Source organism: Mobula hypostoma, chromosome 11 (genome assembly GCF_963921235.1).
Source record: "Mobula hypostoma chromosome 11, sMobHyp1.1, whole genome shotgun sequence".
Classification (NCBI taxonomy): Eukaryota; Metazoa; Chordata; class Chondrichthyes; order Myliobatiformes; family Myliobatidae; genus Mobula; species Mobula hypostoma.
In genome coordinates this window covers 13,988,628-14,003,647 of record NC_086107.1, presented here as the reverse complement: position 1 = coordinate 14,003,647, position 15,020 = coordinate 13,988,628, and the positions used below count along the sequence as shown (strand labels likewise).

Here is a 15,020-nt window from a genome sequence, read left to right as displayed (position 1 = left end):
GATGGGCCGAATGGTCTACTTAGCTCCTATGTCTCAGAGTCTTCAGCCTAATATTCCCTAGCTCAAGAGCGACGCTGCTACCAAATGAACCATACCGTGGCGTCGCTTGCTGTGCGGAAAGCCCCGCTGATGGGCAGAGATCAGACTTGTTCCAGATTGCTTCTCGACTACACCTGCTCATGTCGCTCAGCGCCAGTCACAGCTTCGGTCAGCGTATGTCCCGGATCCACTTTCATTAACCGGAGATGACCTCCGCTTTGCTGCTGCTTATTTTGTATAGATAGTGAGGTGCTTGTTTGTATATTAAAGGAGGTTGTGAAACCTTTATAAATGAATGTCCCGAATTTCCGCCGCAAGGTTTGGACACTGTGGAAACTAGTTGGCAAAAGGAGCCGAAACCTCCCACACAGACTCTTCTAGGTAATAGATTGAATCTGGAGGAAGGTGAAGAAGTAAAACAAAAATCTAATGTAGCGGCATATAGTTTTAAAATGTTGGGAAAACATATTGAGTGTTTAACATATCTCGGGCGAACTTGCAGTATTTCTAATTTCGTTTGCAACCGACCGGAAACATCACAAGATTATTGACATTGTTGAAGTTGTATCTGACGTTGGTAGGCCTAATTAGGAGTATGGTGTACAGTTCTGGTCACCTACACAGGAAAGATCAATAAGATTGAACCAGTGCAAAGGAAATTTGCAAGGATGTCACCGAGACTTGAGGACATTGAGTTACGGCGAAAGGTTGTGTAGCTTCGGACTTTATTCTCTCGAGCATCTTGGTTAGTGGTTAGGGATGAAAGGTGAAATGTTTAAGAGGATCATGAGGGGGAACTAGTTGCCAAAGGGGAGCCGAAACCTCCCAAGTAGGGTGACGAGAGAGTGGAACGAGCTGCCTGCTGAAGGGGTTCGATTTCAACATCTAAGAGAAATTTGGATAGATAAATGGATGGGAGAGTTGTGGCCTATGGTCCGGGTGCAGATTGATGGATGGGTCTAGGCAGCATAATAGTTCGGCACGGACTGGATGGACCGAAGAGCCTCTTCCTGTGCTGTAGCACTCTGTGATCTGTGACAATTTGTTTCACCAACGTCGTTCCAAACACTTGTCTTTAAGCCCAGGAGCAGGGTGCAGGGAGAGGACAGGTGCATATTATGGGTGGACAAGGCAGGAAAACAGTGCCACCCAACGGTGAGACCCCTAGTCTGAGAGCCATTTCCTGTTCGCCTGTTACAAGTTCAGATGTTTTATTTCTCAAAATATACTGCGTCGGGTTGGAATCCTCTCCAAGGTCCCTGCAGACGGTACGTGAGGAAGTCTGCAGTTTGCTCCCTCCCCCTCTCCCCCTCCCCCCATAGGGGATATAGGAGTGGCGAGAGGGAACACCATGGGAAAGCGTAAAAGGTTGGCTTTTTGTGTGAACACTGCACAGGCACCAACCCTAAAAAGGGAACTTACTGTTTTCTGCCAACAGTGCACGTTCACAGACCGGCAGACAGAAGAAGGTCGCCATGGACAGGAATGGGTATGATCTGCGGAGAGTTTGCGGCCACGGAAACACACCAAAGAGTAAGTACCTCCACAGAACTTTCGCCTCTCCAGGCTACAGGTGTGGTAAAATGCGGGCGCTGTGCGGAATCGCAGTCCCCTTGCGCAAGGACATTCGTTTGCACGGGTCTATGCGGTCAGGTCACTTTGTACGTTGCGGCTGTCGCGTTTAGTTCTGCCTGACAGGCGTGTGAAGAGGGCTGCGGCTTGAACTACTCTCCTGCTCCGGTTTGCGCAGAACAGGTGCGGGATCAGACATGAGGTAGCAAGAGGTGCGGGGTTAGACATGAGGTAGCAAGAGGTGCGGGTTCAACCATCAGCGAGTGCGCAAAGCGCATGATTTTGCCCTAAGATGCAAGATATTCCAATGCCTGAGACTTACTCTTAATGTAACGCAGATTAAATATAAAACAAGAATTGTGTCTTCTTAATTCGCGGCTGATGCTAAACTAACAGGATAGTGTTATATCACGTAACTACCAGCGCGATGTCTGATGCACTCAAGTAATTTCGTGAATTATACTGGAGGAGGAAGGTCAGCTGCCTCGCGGAGGAAGCGAGAAGTTCTGTTGACTCTCCTGACACGAAACTGATGATAGAAACGACCGATACCTTAACCGTCCAACGAGGTTAATCACTGGCCGGGAATTTAAAACAGTAAAAAATGTTGTCAAGAGACAGTGCGGTTAAGAGCGTAATCAAGAGGAACGGAGAGAGATGGAATTCACGTCCTGCGTCTTTCTTTTCCGCGAACCTCCCACGAAATTTAGGTTGGGATCTTTATCCCCTAGTATCTGCTTGTTTTCAACCGCAGGACGCGTGCTGGAAAGGTGCCTGCTTCTAAAAGTAACTTTGAACTGCTTTGGAAAGTGTAGCTGGTGGAGAGGCGGCGGGGCTCGAAGCTGCAGTGAAGGGACGGCGAGGACCTGACGCTGGAGAGCCGGGCTGGTTGTCCGAACTGTTCCGAGAGGGGCAAATTCTTCATGTGAGCTTATTGGTACCGCAAACCCAACGCGCATAAACTAAACTGGCTAATTCCATCGTGCTAAAGTTAATGCTAAAACGAAACCATATTAATTCCCCGCAGGCTGCTTCGCTTCGTCAGGATAGCCGAGTTGTATCCTACTGTGGCGTATTTTAGGCTTTGTGAGAAAGTTGACAAACCTGCGTCTACTCTCGAAAGGTATATCATAATTAAACTCGCGCGAACGAGTTTGGTTGCTGAGACGTCACTTAAAGTTGAGGACAGAGCCAGCGTACTCCAGTAAAATGCCAAATGGTGCTATCCAGTCTGTTTTGAAGGCATCCTTTATGCAGGGTTTAGGAGCAGCGAAGAGAGTATTTGTCTGACTGCATCTAGAGGTCATGGGTTAAGGGTGACAGGTGAAAAGTTAAAGGGGAGCATGAGGGGAAACTTCACTCAGAGGATCGTGAGTGTGTGGAACGAGCTGCCAGCGCAAGTATATGCCATCTCGCTTTCAACGTTTAAGAGAAGTTTGGATAGTTACATGGATGGTAGGGATGTGGAGGGCTATGGTTCCGGTGCAGGTCAATCGGAGTAGGCAGTTTAAATTATTTGGCACGGACTAGATGGGCCAAAGGACATGTTTCTGTGCTGCACTTTTCTATTACTCTTTCCCCCCTTCTCGTCTTCAGCACCCGGCACATCCATGACCGCCGCAGAGCAAAACTTGGTGCGAGGGTTTGAGATTGGTCTGGCTGCAGCTTGGCACACCCGCGGGAGGATTGGTTATTTCCCAGACGGTGAACGGATCACACAAAGCCACCCTCGTGTATAGCTTGATGCTGTAAACCGGGCTCAGCTTGCTCCGCACCCCTCTCCGCTAACTAGGAATTAGTGGGCATCTGCTGCTGCGTTACCGGCCGGAGCAGTTCGCTCAGAGGGTGTTGGTTTCATATGTCGCCACTATAAATATCGAGACAGCGAGTTCTCTCGTTCAAATGCATTTGGAGCAGGCAGACGTCAGCTAAAACAATCGTCCGGCCGCTGTCAATTGCTCAGTTTTCAAACCCGGAGGGTGGTTCAGTTGCTGCACGAAGAAGCTGGGCTGATAATTCGTGGTTTTAGTGAATCCTGGTGTAGTTGTGAAACGGACGGAAAGTCGCTGGTTACCAGCGCGAACCTAATCAATCTAACTCAGATACATTTATTGTTCTTGTCAGAATATGATGAAAATCTTGGAGAAGCCTAGTGAGTAAATATCGTCTGGACTTCTAGTGCCCATGAATATGCCGACTGTCATTACATCACGCAGTCACTGGCATACGGTTCCCTAAGTTTGTTATACCCGTTGGTGAGGGTTGGAGTGGGGATAAGATCCCACTTCATATCGAGTGCTCCCAATCGCGTGCATCTCAAATAGCCTCAGACAAGCAAGTCCAGCTCCTGACCTTCACGTGTGGTTTAGCTAGTAAGCCCGGCCGAACAGTTTCTACTGACAGAAGAGGCGAAGGCAGATGTGCTCGTCAGCCGTGATTGGCAACCTATCTAGCAGAGGGAAAACTGATTTCAAACCTCCGCTGCCTTGCAGCTATATCCACTCGCGGGGGAGGCTTGAGGAGTAAACCCCGGGGAAAAATCCGGAGCTGGAGGCCCTCACGTTGAGTTCAGCTCCGAATGGCACAACCTTTGTGACGCCGCCGGCGCCTAACAATATCGGTCTCTGCTTTGGATTAGTCAGCTACGTGGAGAGGGGGGAGCCTACTGTACGGGCAACAGCTTGTTCTCCGTATCGAACTGCCCGGGTTTGCGTAGACAGCTAGGACGCTACATCCACGGTCGACCCCAGCCGACGGAGGGCATCCTTACTACACAGTCTCTTGCCAGTCGGAGGATCTCAATTGCTATTTAACCTTTAACCATTTTATCGCCTGTATGCAGAGTTGTGTTTTCAATATGGCATTGATCACTTTGAGTTATAAACCTAATAGCGATGATAGTAGTCCAGTGCATCCCAACAGGCTTCTTGGTGCGAAGATCTGCAGCCTGTGATGTTTTCCTTAATTATTTACCCCATGCTTGGTGAAATGTTACTGACACTGTGCAGTAAATGAACATGCATTACTACAAGTGAGTTTGTGTAGCTAAGGGAATGGCATACCAAAGGAGAGAAGGAAAAATGGAGGGCTATGTGAGATGGAAGTGTTAGATTGATCTTGGAGTTGGTTAACAGATAGACATTGTGGGCTGAAGGGCCGGTGTTGTGTTGTACCATTCTATGTTCCGTATTCTATAAATGAAAATGTACCATCAGCAGCAATCATCTAACCTCTTAGCATACTGTAGAGGGAAGGTCCTTCATAAAGTTACTAAAGTGGTGCATCTAGGACACTGCCCACAGGAACCGATGAGGCTAAGGTTGCCTCATTTATCCTTCTTTGGATTCTAAGCATGTGAAGAGCTGAGCAACAGTCCCTACAAATGACTGTGAGAATGGCTGAGAGGATCATAGGCGTCTCCCTACCATCCAATGGACATTTAACAGGAGCACTGTGTATGTAGGGCCCTTTGCAATATTAAGGATTCCAACCATCCATCCAGCATCCTCTTTGAATTACTACCATATGGCAGGAGACTCTGATGTATAAAAACAAGAATGGCCAGGATGAGAAACAGTTTTTCTTCCTCCAGGCCATTAGGCCTCTGAACTCCCTGGGCAACACATGCGAATTGTCGTTGGTTAATTGTTCTGTACCTTACAATAGTTAATTTATGTATGTGTAATTTGTCTGTAGATTTTATCCCTACTTTCACAAGTTATTGTGTGTTATGTGTACAACTGTGCTTTACTCCCTGGTTCAGAGAAATGTTTTGTTTGACAATATGCATGTATATAGTTAAATGACAATAAACTTGGCTTGACTTTGTCTTGGCCCCACATACTTAAGTTTTACTGGGGCGGGTTGATGACAAGCGTGGCCATCACCACTTCACCTCTTGGTTTGTACCAAGGCTGCATAGAGTTTTGTTATACTGTAATTGACTCTGGCTGAATCCAAACTGAACCTTAATATACGGGTGAATAAATTCTGCGTGATGATATTGCTGACTAATGATCAAGCAGTGAAGGTTTGCTGGTAATCAGGATGAGGTTTGGGGCAGAACAGCACTGCCAGTGGTTCACGTAATGCTATTGCCATGACACAACTTCAATTCCACCGCTGTCTGTAAGGAGTTTGTATGTTCTCCCTTGACTATGTAGGTTTCCTCTAGGTACTCCAGTTTCTTCCCACATTCTAAAGACATAAAGATATAAGGTTAATTGGTCACATGGGTGTAATTAGGTGGTATGGGCTTTCTGTATCTCTAAATGAAAAAAAAATGGGCTTCTTGCCCATTTTTGATTTGATGCCATGAGACTTCATGATACCTGGAACAAATGTTGATGACTGACCTGACTTTACACAGTGACACCTCTTTCTGAGTCTGTTTTGTTCTTGAGATTGAATATATCCAGATATAGCAATCAAGATGTATGGGACATTGGCTTAGAGTTCAATTCAGTGACCATAACTATCTCATACCATTGTGAGCAGTCTGTGTGATTGCTAACCCAATTTAGACATCTGCACAGATGTTTGGCTATAAGACTCTGCAGAGTGAAATGGGCAGCATGTGTCCCTTATCATATCTGTAAAAAGTGCCTGAATATTTTTATTTTAGAGCAACACACACAATTTGCTGGAGGAACCGAGCAGGTCAGGCAACATCTATGGAGAGGAATAAGCAGTCAATGTTGCAGGCTCAGACTTTTCATCAAGCACTGGAAAAGAAGGGGGAAGATACCCAGATAAAAAAAGTGGGTGGAAGGGAAGGACAACAAGTTCAAAGGTGATAGGTGGGTGGGGAAAGGTGGATGAAGTAAGAAGCTAGGATATAATAGCCGGAAAATGTAAAGGGCTGGAGAAGAAGGAAGCTAATATGAAAGGAGAGTGGACCATGGGAGAAAGGGAAGGAGGAAGGTCACTAGTGGTGGGGGAAGGTGGTGATAGGCAGGTGAGGAGAAGAGGTAAGAGGTCAGAGAGCGGAATTGAAGAAGATGGAAAGAGGAGGGGGGGGGAAATATCAGAAGATAGAAAAATTGATGTTCATACCATCAGGTTGGAAGTGATTCAGATGGAATATGAGATGTTGCTCCTCCAACCTGAGAGTGGCTGAGAATTATTTTTCGTGTATTTACTCTTGATAAATTGAGCTATTGGTTAGGGATTAAGGTCAACCATAGCCTTTATTTTTCTTTTGTGTCTGGTATCACATATAAACCAGAGTGAATAATGACAACAGATTTCTCTGCTTATAGAACAGAAGCTTCTCACTTGAGTCTGGTATATGTGGTTAAGAGAGAATTGTCTGTGGTGGGTGAGGTCTTTGATTATGCTGGCTGCTTTACTGAGCTAGCAAGAAATATACATGTTGTCAGAGTCCACAGAGCAGAGACTGGTTCCTGTGATGTTTTAAGTCGTGCCCACAACTCTCTGCAGTTTCCTGTGGTCACATGAAGAGCAGTTGCCATACCAAGCCATTATGGATCCAGATACGATGAAATCTGCAGATGCTGGAATTTCAAGCAAAACACATAAAAGAAGGGTCTCGGTCCGAAACGTCAACTGTACCTCTTCCAATAGATGCTGCCTGGCCTGCTGCATTCACCAGCAACTTTTATGGATCCAGATGATAGCTTTATATGGTGTACTATCTTAGAAGTTTGCGAAGTTTCAGCATTTCATCTAAAACTTCAAACTTCTATAGATGTGTGGCGGAGAGTATACTGACTGGTTACATCTTGGCCTGATATGGATACACCAATACACTTGAACGGAAAGGCCTACAAAAAGTAGTGGATACAGCCTAGTCCATCGCAAGTAAAGCCCTCTCCACTCTGAGCACATCTTCAAGGAGCGCTGCCACAGGAAAGCAGCATCTATCACCAAGGACCCCCACCATCTAGACCTCTTCTTGCTGCTGCCATCAGGAAAGACATATGGGACCCTCAGGACCCATAACATTAGGTTCAGAAACCGTTATTACCCCTCAACCATCAAGTTCTTGAACCAGAATGGATAGCATCATTCAACTTCACTCACCCAAACATTGAACCGTTCCTACAACCTATGGAGTCTCTTCATCTCATTTTCTTGATGCTTACTGCTTATTTATTATTATTATTTTCTTTTTTTATTTGCACATTGGTTGCTTGTCCATCTTGTGTGTGCTTTTTCATTGATTCTATTGTGTTTCTCTGTATTTACTGTGAATGCCCAGAAAAAAAATGAATCTCAGAATTTTATCTGGTTACATATATCTGCTTTGATTTTTAAAAACTTACTTTAACTTTGATATATTGTACCATAACTTCATTCTTCTCACACTCTCCTAGTTTCCTCTATTATTTATAGTACATTGAACGAAATACTTTCTTTTTGGATATGGTGATGACTTTCTGGTCTATCTTCCATCGTGTTTTGTTTCAGAATCAGAATCAGATTTAATATCACCATCATATATCATGTAATTTGTTAACTTGCAGAAGCAATACAATGCAATACATCATAATAAAGAGAGAAAAGAAAACTAAATAAGAGTAAGTTTTATATGTAGTTAAATAAGTAATGCAAATAATAGGAAATAAGAAAAAGTAATGAGGTAGTGTTCATGGGTTCAATGTCCATTCAGAAATTGGATGGCAAAGGGGAAGAAGGTGTTCCTGAATTGCTGAGTGTGTCCCTTCAGGCTCCTGTACCTCCTTCCTGATGGAAGCAATGAGAACAAGGCATGTCGTGGGTGATGGCAGTCCTTAATGATAGATAGATCTTGGAGACTGCGGAAACGCGTGCCCATGATGGAGCTGACTAAGTTTACAACTCTCTGCAGCTTAATTCAATCCTGCACAGTAGCCTCCCCTACCCCATACCAGAAATCCGGATTCAGCCAGTTAGGATACTCTCCACGGTACATCTGAAGAAATTTGTGAATGTTCTTGGTGACATACCAAATCTCCCCAATCTCCGAATTAAATATAGCCACTGACTTGCCTTCTTTATAGCTGCATCAATATGTTGGGTCTATGTTAGGTTTTATCTCTTCAATTCTGATTTAATGTTTTATATTGGACCAGTCTGAATATGACTGACTCTATGGGGCAAGAAACCTGAAGTCAAAGGACGAAGATAAGTGGCAAAGGAACCAAAATTCACATTAGGATTTTTTGTTTGCATCCACCTAATATTTAGGGTCTGCAATATTATAGCAGCAACATCACTGGAGACTGATCACTGATTTTATTCAAAAGGAGGCTACATTAGGGCGGCAAGGTATCATAGTGGTTAGCACAAAGCTTTACAGTACCAACAAACGGGGTTCAATTCCTGCCGCTGTCTATAAGGAGTTGGTATGTCCTCCCTGCATAGGTTTCTTCCGCATACTCTGGTTTCTTCCACAATCCGAAGACCTACGGGTTGGCAGGGTAATCTGTCCTGTGATTAGGCTAGGGTTAAATCAGGGGTTGTTGGGTGGTGCAGCTGGAAGTGCCAACTCCACACCTTACCTCAATAAATAAATAAACAAAATATTATCTGAAAGGAAAGAACTTCAGAGATGTAAGAAAAGGGTCACAAGTGGGCCATAGGGCCAGTATAGACTTAATGGGTTGAATCGCCTGCATCTATGCTCGAACCATTCTGTGCTTATGTGAGGTTTTATAGAAATAAGAAGCAAGTAGAATGCTTACGTGAAGAGATGGGATAATGATTTTTCTTTAGTCTTCACTGTGTTATGTTTGAATGTAGCACCAACCATTCATTAAATATGTTGGGTTCTTTTAATAACCAATATCCAGATTCCTAGTATAAAAATAACTTCAACCACATCTTTGGAATGTTTTGTTACCATTTAGTTAATTTGATAATTTTAAAAAAATCTGAAGAATATAAAGGTGTTTTTGCAGATTATAAATACTCCTACAATGCCTTCATAAGTTGTATGGATTCACTTTATTTCCATGTGTAAAACTATGCCGTAGAAAGGCAAACTTACACTCGATCAAAACCTGATCCTGGGAACGAAAGGGTTAATGTACGAGGAGCACTTGAAGGCTCTGGGCCTGTAGTCGCTGGAGGTTAGAAGAATTAGGGGTGGGGAGCTCACTGAAAACTGTCAAATATCGAATGGCCTAGATAGAATGGATGTGGAGAGGATGTTTACTATAGTGGGAGAGCCTAGGACCAGAAGATAAGGCTGTCCCTTTAGAATAGAGAAAAGGAGGAATTTCCTTAGCCACAGGGCAGTGAATCTGTGGAATTCATTGCCATGCTGTGGAGCTCCATAGACAGCTGTGAAGGCCAAGTTATTGGATATACAGTATTTAAAGCAGAGGTTGAGAAGTTATTGATGAGTAAGGTAGTCAAAGGTTATGGGGAGAAAACAGGAGAATGGGGTTGTGAGTGATAACAAATAAGCCATGATGGAATGGTCGGGCAGAATCGATGGGCTGAATTGCCTAATTCTGCTCCTATATCTTATGGACCTATGAAGTTATCAATGTAATCTTCTGTAACTGTACTCAAAGTGCAATGATATCCATTTGTCTGTCAATGTTTAGTAGGAAGATAAAAGCTGAAAGCTCTCATATTAATAGGTCCCCTGGGGAAGATGATTGTAATCTGAGAAAAAATTATGTTTAGTTGTGAGTGACAAATTTAATTATTGAACTGAATTATTAACCTTCGCTAAAGTAAATTGAAATATTGATTACGACAATAAGGATGATAGAAAATAAGTAGCTCAAGACATTTAAAGTGCTGTTTCTTAATTTTCAGCAAATCATTGAGAAAAAAGATTTTCTCTGTTGAACCAATCCATGAACACTACTTCACTTTGTATCTTCATGAAATTCATATATTTTTATGAATTGCACTTTATGTCTTGCTGCCACAAAACAACAAATTTTATGATATGCTCTCAGTGGTTCCTTTATTAGATATACCAGTACACCTGCTTGTTAATGTAATCAGCCAATCATGTGACAGCAACTTAATGAATAAAAGCAGACAGATATGGTCAAGAGGTTCAGTTGTTGTTCAGCTCAAACAACAAAATGGGGAAGAAGTCTGATCAAAGTGACTTTGACGGTGGAGTGATTGATTATTGGTGCAAGATGGGGACTGCTCAGGAACTGCTGATCTCCTGGGATTTTCACACACAACAGTCTCTAGACTTCACAGAGGGAAGGTGTGAAAAACAAATAGACATCCAGTGAGTGGCAAACAGATCACAAAAAAAGAGAAAATATGTGGGTGCTGGAAATCCGAGCAACACAGCCCGAAATGTGGACTGTATATTTTTCCATAGGTGCTGCCTGGCCTGTTGAGTTCGTCCAGCAGGTCCAGTGAGTAGCAGTTCTGTGGGTGAAAATGCCTTGTTAATGACAGAGATCAGAGAAGATGGCCAGATTGGTTCAAGCTGACAGGAAGGTGGCAGTATCTTAATAAACCATCCTCTACAACAGTGGTGTGTAGAAGAGCATCACTAAATGCACAACATGTCAAACCTTGAAATAGATGGGCTACAACAGCCGAAGACGTGAATATGCACTCAGTGACCACTTTACTAGGTGCAGGGTGTATCTAATAAAGTGGCCTCCAGGTGTACAGTACGTCAGTGATTTTAAACCTGATTCCGATTCTGAAAAGGCCGCAACATCCCGTCTACTCCTCTAGCAGCTTCCTCACTATTAGTATTGGCTGTGCTGCTCACCGCAACCCTGCCAATTTCTCAGTAGACCTCAACTGCCTTTTCCTCCAATCAATCCCACACCATGCTGGTCCCCTCTCTGCATATCAGAAGAGATGATGTTGGTGTCAATGGCACACCCTCCAAGAACCAAGAACCAGTCTTCTAACTTGACCCCCAAGACCTGATTCCGAAATTTCCTTTATTATAATGAACGTGGGAATAAAAATCTCTTTATTACAAGCTCTACCACTGTGTATTTTATGAACACAAGAACGTATTTTATAACTTACATCATGAATATTAACGCACAGTATTAAACCTGATAATTTATTTTGATTATATCCTGATATACTCAATCCTTTTAATGAGGTTTGAAAATTTATTTTAGCAAAGTTTTCATTCATGGCTGCTGCTGCTGTAATTAATCTATTTCATCTTTCAGAGGAGGTGATGCTCCAGATTTTTTTAAATCTGGAACTTTCTAAATTATTTTCCTCTGTATGCTGCCACTAAATATGCTTAGTTCAAAGCGCTAAAAGGCAATACTGCACAACTATTCCTGAAAACTTTGAAGGATCAAGCTTGAAGTCAGAGTACAAGGATTATTTATTTATTTATTGGGGTACAGCGTGGATTAGGCCCTTCTGAACCTTTGAGCTGTGCTACCCAGCTATCCCCCAGTTTAATCCTAGCCTAATCATGGGACAATTTACAATGACCAACTAACCTACCAACCAGTAACTCTTTGGACTGTGGGAGGAAATGGGAGCACCCGGAAGAAACCCATGTGGTCACGGGGAGATCATTCAAATTCCTTACATGCAGCAGCAGGAATTGAACCTGGGTCGCTGGTACTGCAAAGCGTTGTGCTAACCACTACGCTACTGTGTCACCCCAGTGACCTCATCCTTAGTGGTGTGGAGGAACAGAGGGATCTGCAGGTCCAAGTCCATAGATTTCTCAAAGTTGCCACACAAGTTGATAGAAACGCAAACACGAGGAATCCTGCAGATGCTGGAAGTTCAAGCAACACACATCAAAGTTGCTGGTGAACGCAGCAGGCCAGGCAGCATCTCTAAGAAGAGGTACATTCGACGTTTCAGGCCGAGATCCTTTGTCAGGATTAACTGAAGGAAGAGCTAGTAAGAGATTTGAGAGGGGGAGGGGGAGATCCAAAATAATAGGAGAAGACAGGAGGGGGAGGGATGGAGCCAAGAGCTGGACAGGTGATTGGCAAAAGGGATATGAGAGGATCATGGGACAGGAGGCCTAGGGAGAAGGAAAAGGGGTGGGGGGGAACCCAGAGGATGGGCAAGGGGTATAGTCAGAGGGACAGAGGGAGAAAAAGAAGAGAGAGAGAGAGAAAGAATGTGTGTATATAAATAACGGATGGGGTACGAAGGGGAGGTGGGGCATTAGCGGAAGTTTGAGAAGTCAGTGTTCATGCCATCAGGTTGGAGGTTACCCAGACGGAATATAAGGTGTTGTTCCTCCAACCTGAGTGTGGCTTCATCTTTACAGTAGAGGAGGCCGTGGTGTGTGTTACACAAGTTGATAGGATGGTTAGGAAGATATGGTGGTTATGCTACTGGCCTTCATTAGTTGGAGGATTGAGTTCAAGAGCCATGATGTAATGTTGTAACTTTGTAAAACTCTGATTAGGCCACACTGCTAATCTAAGATTTCAGTTTCATTAACTTACAACATGTATTTTGAAACATACGGTGTTCAGTTCCGATCACCTCAATATAGAAAGGATGTGGAATATTTCGAGAGGACGCAGTGGAGATTTGCCAGCATGCTGCCTGGATTAGAGAGCGTGCCTCATGGGAAAAGACTGAGTCAGCTAGGGCTTTTCTCTTGGGAGTGAGAGAGGATGAAAGGTGACTTGATGGATGTGTATAAGATTATGAGATATAGAATATATAGAATAAGACAGCACAGTACAGGCCCTTCGGCCCACATTGTTGTACCGACCCTCAAACCCTGCCTCCATATAACCCCCCACCTTAAATTCCTCCATATACCTGTCTACTAGTCTCTTAAATTTCACTGGTGTATCTGCCTCCACCACTGACTCAGGCAGTGCATTTCACGCACCAACCACTCTCTGAGTAAAAAACCTTCCTCTAATATCCCCCTTGAACTTCCCTCCCCTTACCTTATAGCCATGTCCTCTTGTATTGAGCAGTGGTGCCCTGGGGAAGAGGCGCTGGCTATCCACTCTATCTATTCCTCTTAATATCTTGTACACCTCTATCATGTCTCCTCTCATCCTCCTTCTCTCCAAAGAGTAAAGCTCTAGCTCCCTTAATCTCTGATCATAATGGATACTCTCTAAACCAGGCAGCATCCTGGTAAATCTCCTCTGTACCCTTTCCAATGCTTCTACATCCTTCCTATAGTGAAGCAACCAGAACTGGACACAGTACTCCAAATGTGGCCTAACCAGAGTTTTATAGAGCTGCATCATTACCTCGCGACTCTTAAACTCTGTCTCTCGACTTATGAAGGCTAACACCCCATAAGCTTTCTTAACTACCCTATCTATCTGTGAGGCAACTTTTAGGGATCTGCGGACACGTACCCCCAGATCCCTCTGCTCCTCCACACTACCAAGTATCCTGCCATTTACTTTATACTCTGCCTTGGAGTTAGTCCTTCCAAAGTGTACCACCTCACACTTCTCCGGGTTGAACTCCATCTGCCACTTCTCAGCCCACGTCTGCAACTTATCAATGTCTCTCTGCAATCCTCAACAATCTTCTACACTATCTACAACACCACCAACCTTTGTGTCATCTGCAAACTTGCCAACCCACCCTTCTACCCCAACATCCAGGTCGTTAATAAAAATCATGAAAAGTAGAGGTCCCAGAACCGATCCTTGTGGGACAACACTAGTCACAACCCTCCAATCCGAATGTACTCCCTCCATCACGACTTTCTGCCTTCTGCAGGCAAGCCAATTCTGAATCCACCTGGCCAAACTTCCCTGGATCCCATGCCTTCTGACTTTCTGAATAAGCCTACAATGTAGAACCTTGTCAAATGCCTTACTAAAATCCATATAGATCACATCCACTGCACTACACTCATCTATATCCCTGGTCACCTCCTCAAAGAACTCTATCAGGCTTGTTAGACGTGATCTGCCCTTCACAAAGCCATGTTGACTGTCCCTAATCAGATCATGATTCTCTAAATGCCCAGAGATCCTATCTCTAAGAATCTTTTCCAACAGCTTTCCCACTATAGACGTAAGGCTCACTGGTCTATAATTACCCGGACTATCCTTTCTACCTTTTTTGAACCAAGGGACAACACTCGCCTTCCTCCAATCCTCCGGTACCATTCCCGTGGACAACGAGGACATAAAGATCCTACCTAGAGGCTCAGCAATCTCTTCCCTCACCTCGTGGAGCAGCCTGGGGAATATTCCATCAGGCCCCGGGGACTTATCCGTCCTAATTTATTTTAATAACTCCAAAACCTCGTCTGCCTTAATATCAACATGCCCCAGAACATCAACCTCACTCATATTGTCCTCACCATCATCAAGTTCCCTCTCATTGGTGAATACCGAAGAGAAGTATTCATTGAGGACCTCGCTCACTTCCACAGCTTCCAGGCACATCTTCCCACCTTTATCTCTAATCGGTCCTACCTTCACTCCTGTCATCCTTTTGTTCTTCACGTAATTGAAGAATGCCTTGGG

The 15,020-nt window shown here is 44.1% G+C and overlaps 1 protein-coding gene across 1 annotated transcript in view; it reads left to right on the top strand.

Moving 5' to 3' along the window:
- The first annotated feature begins 1,245 nt into the window (after nt 1-1,245).
- ano1a (anoctamin 1, calcium activated chloride channel a) overlaps nt 1,246-15,020 on the top strand; it is a 295,780-nt gene continuing 282,005 nt past the window's right edge. The window contains exons 1-2 of the mRNA XM_063061696.1: nt 1,246-1,307; nt 1,478-1,572. Of these exons, the coding sequence (XP_062917766.1) occupies nt 1,246-1,307; nt 1,478-1,572 (157 nt within the window). The remainder of the gene's footprint in view (nt 1,308-1,477; nt 1,573-15,020) is intronic.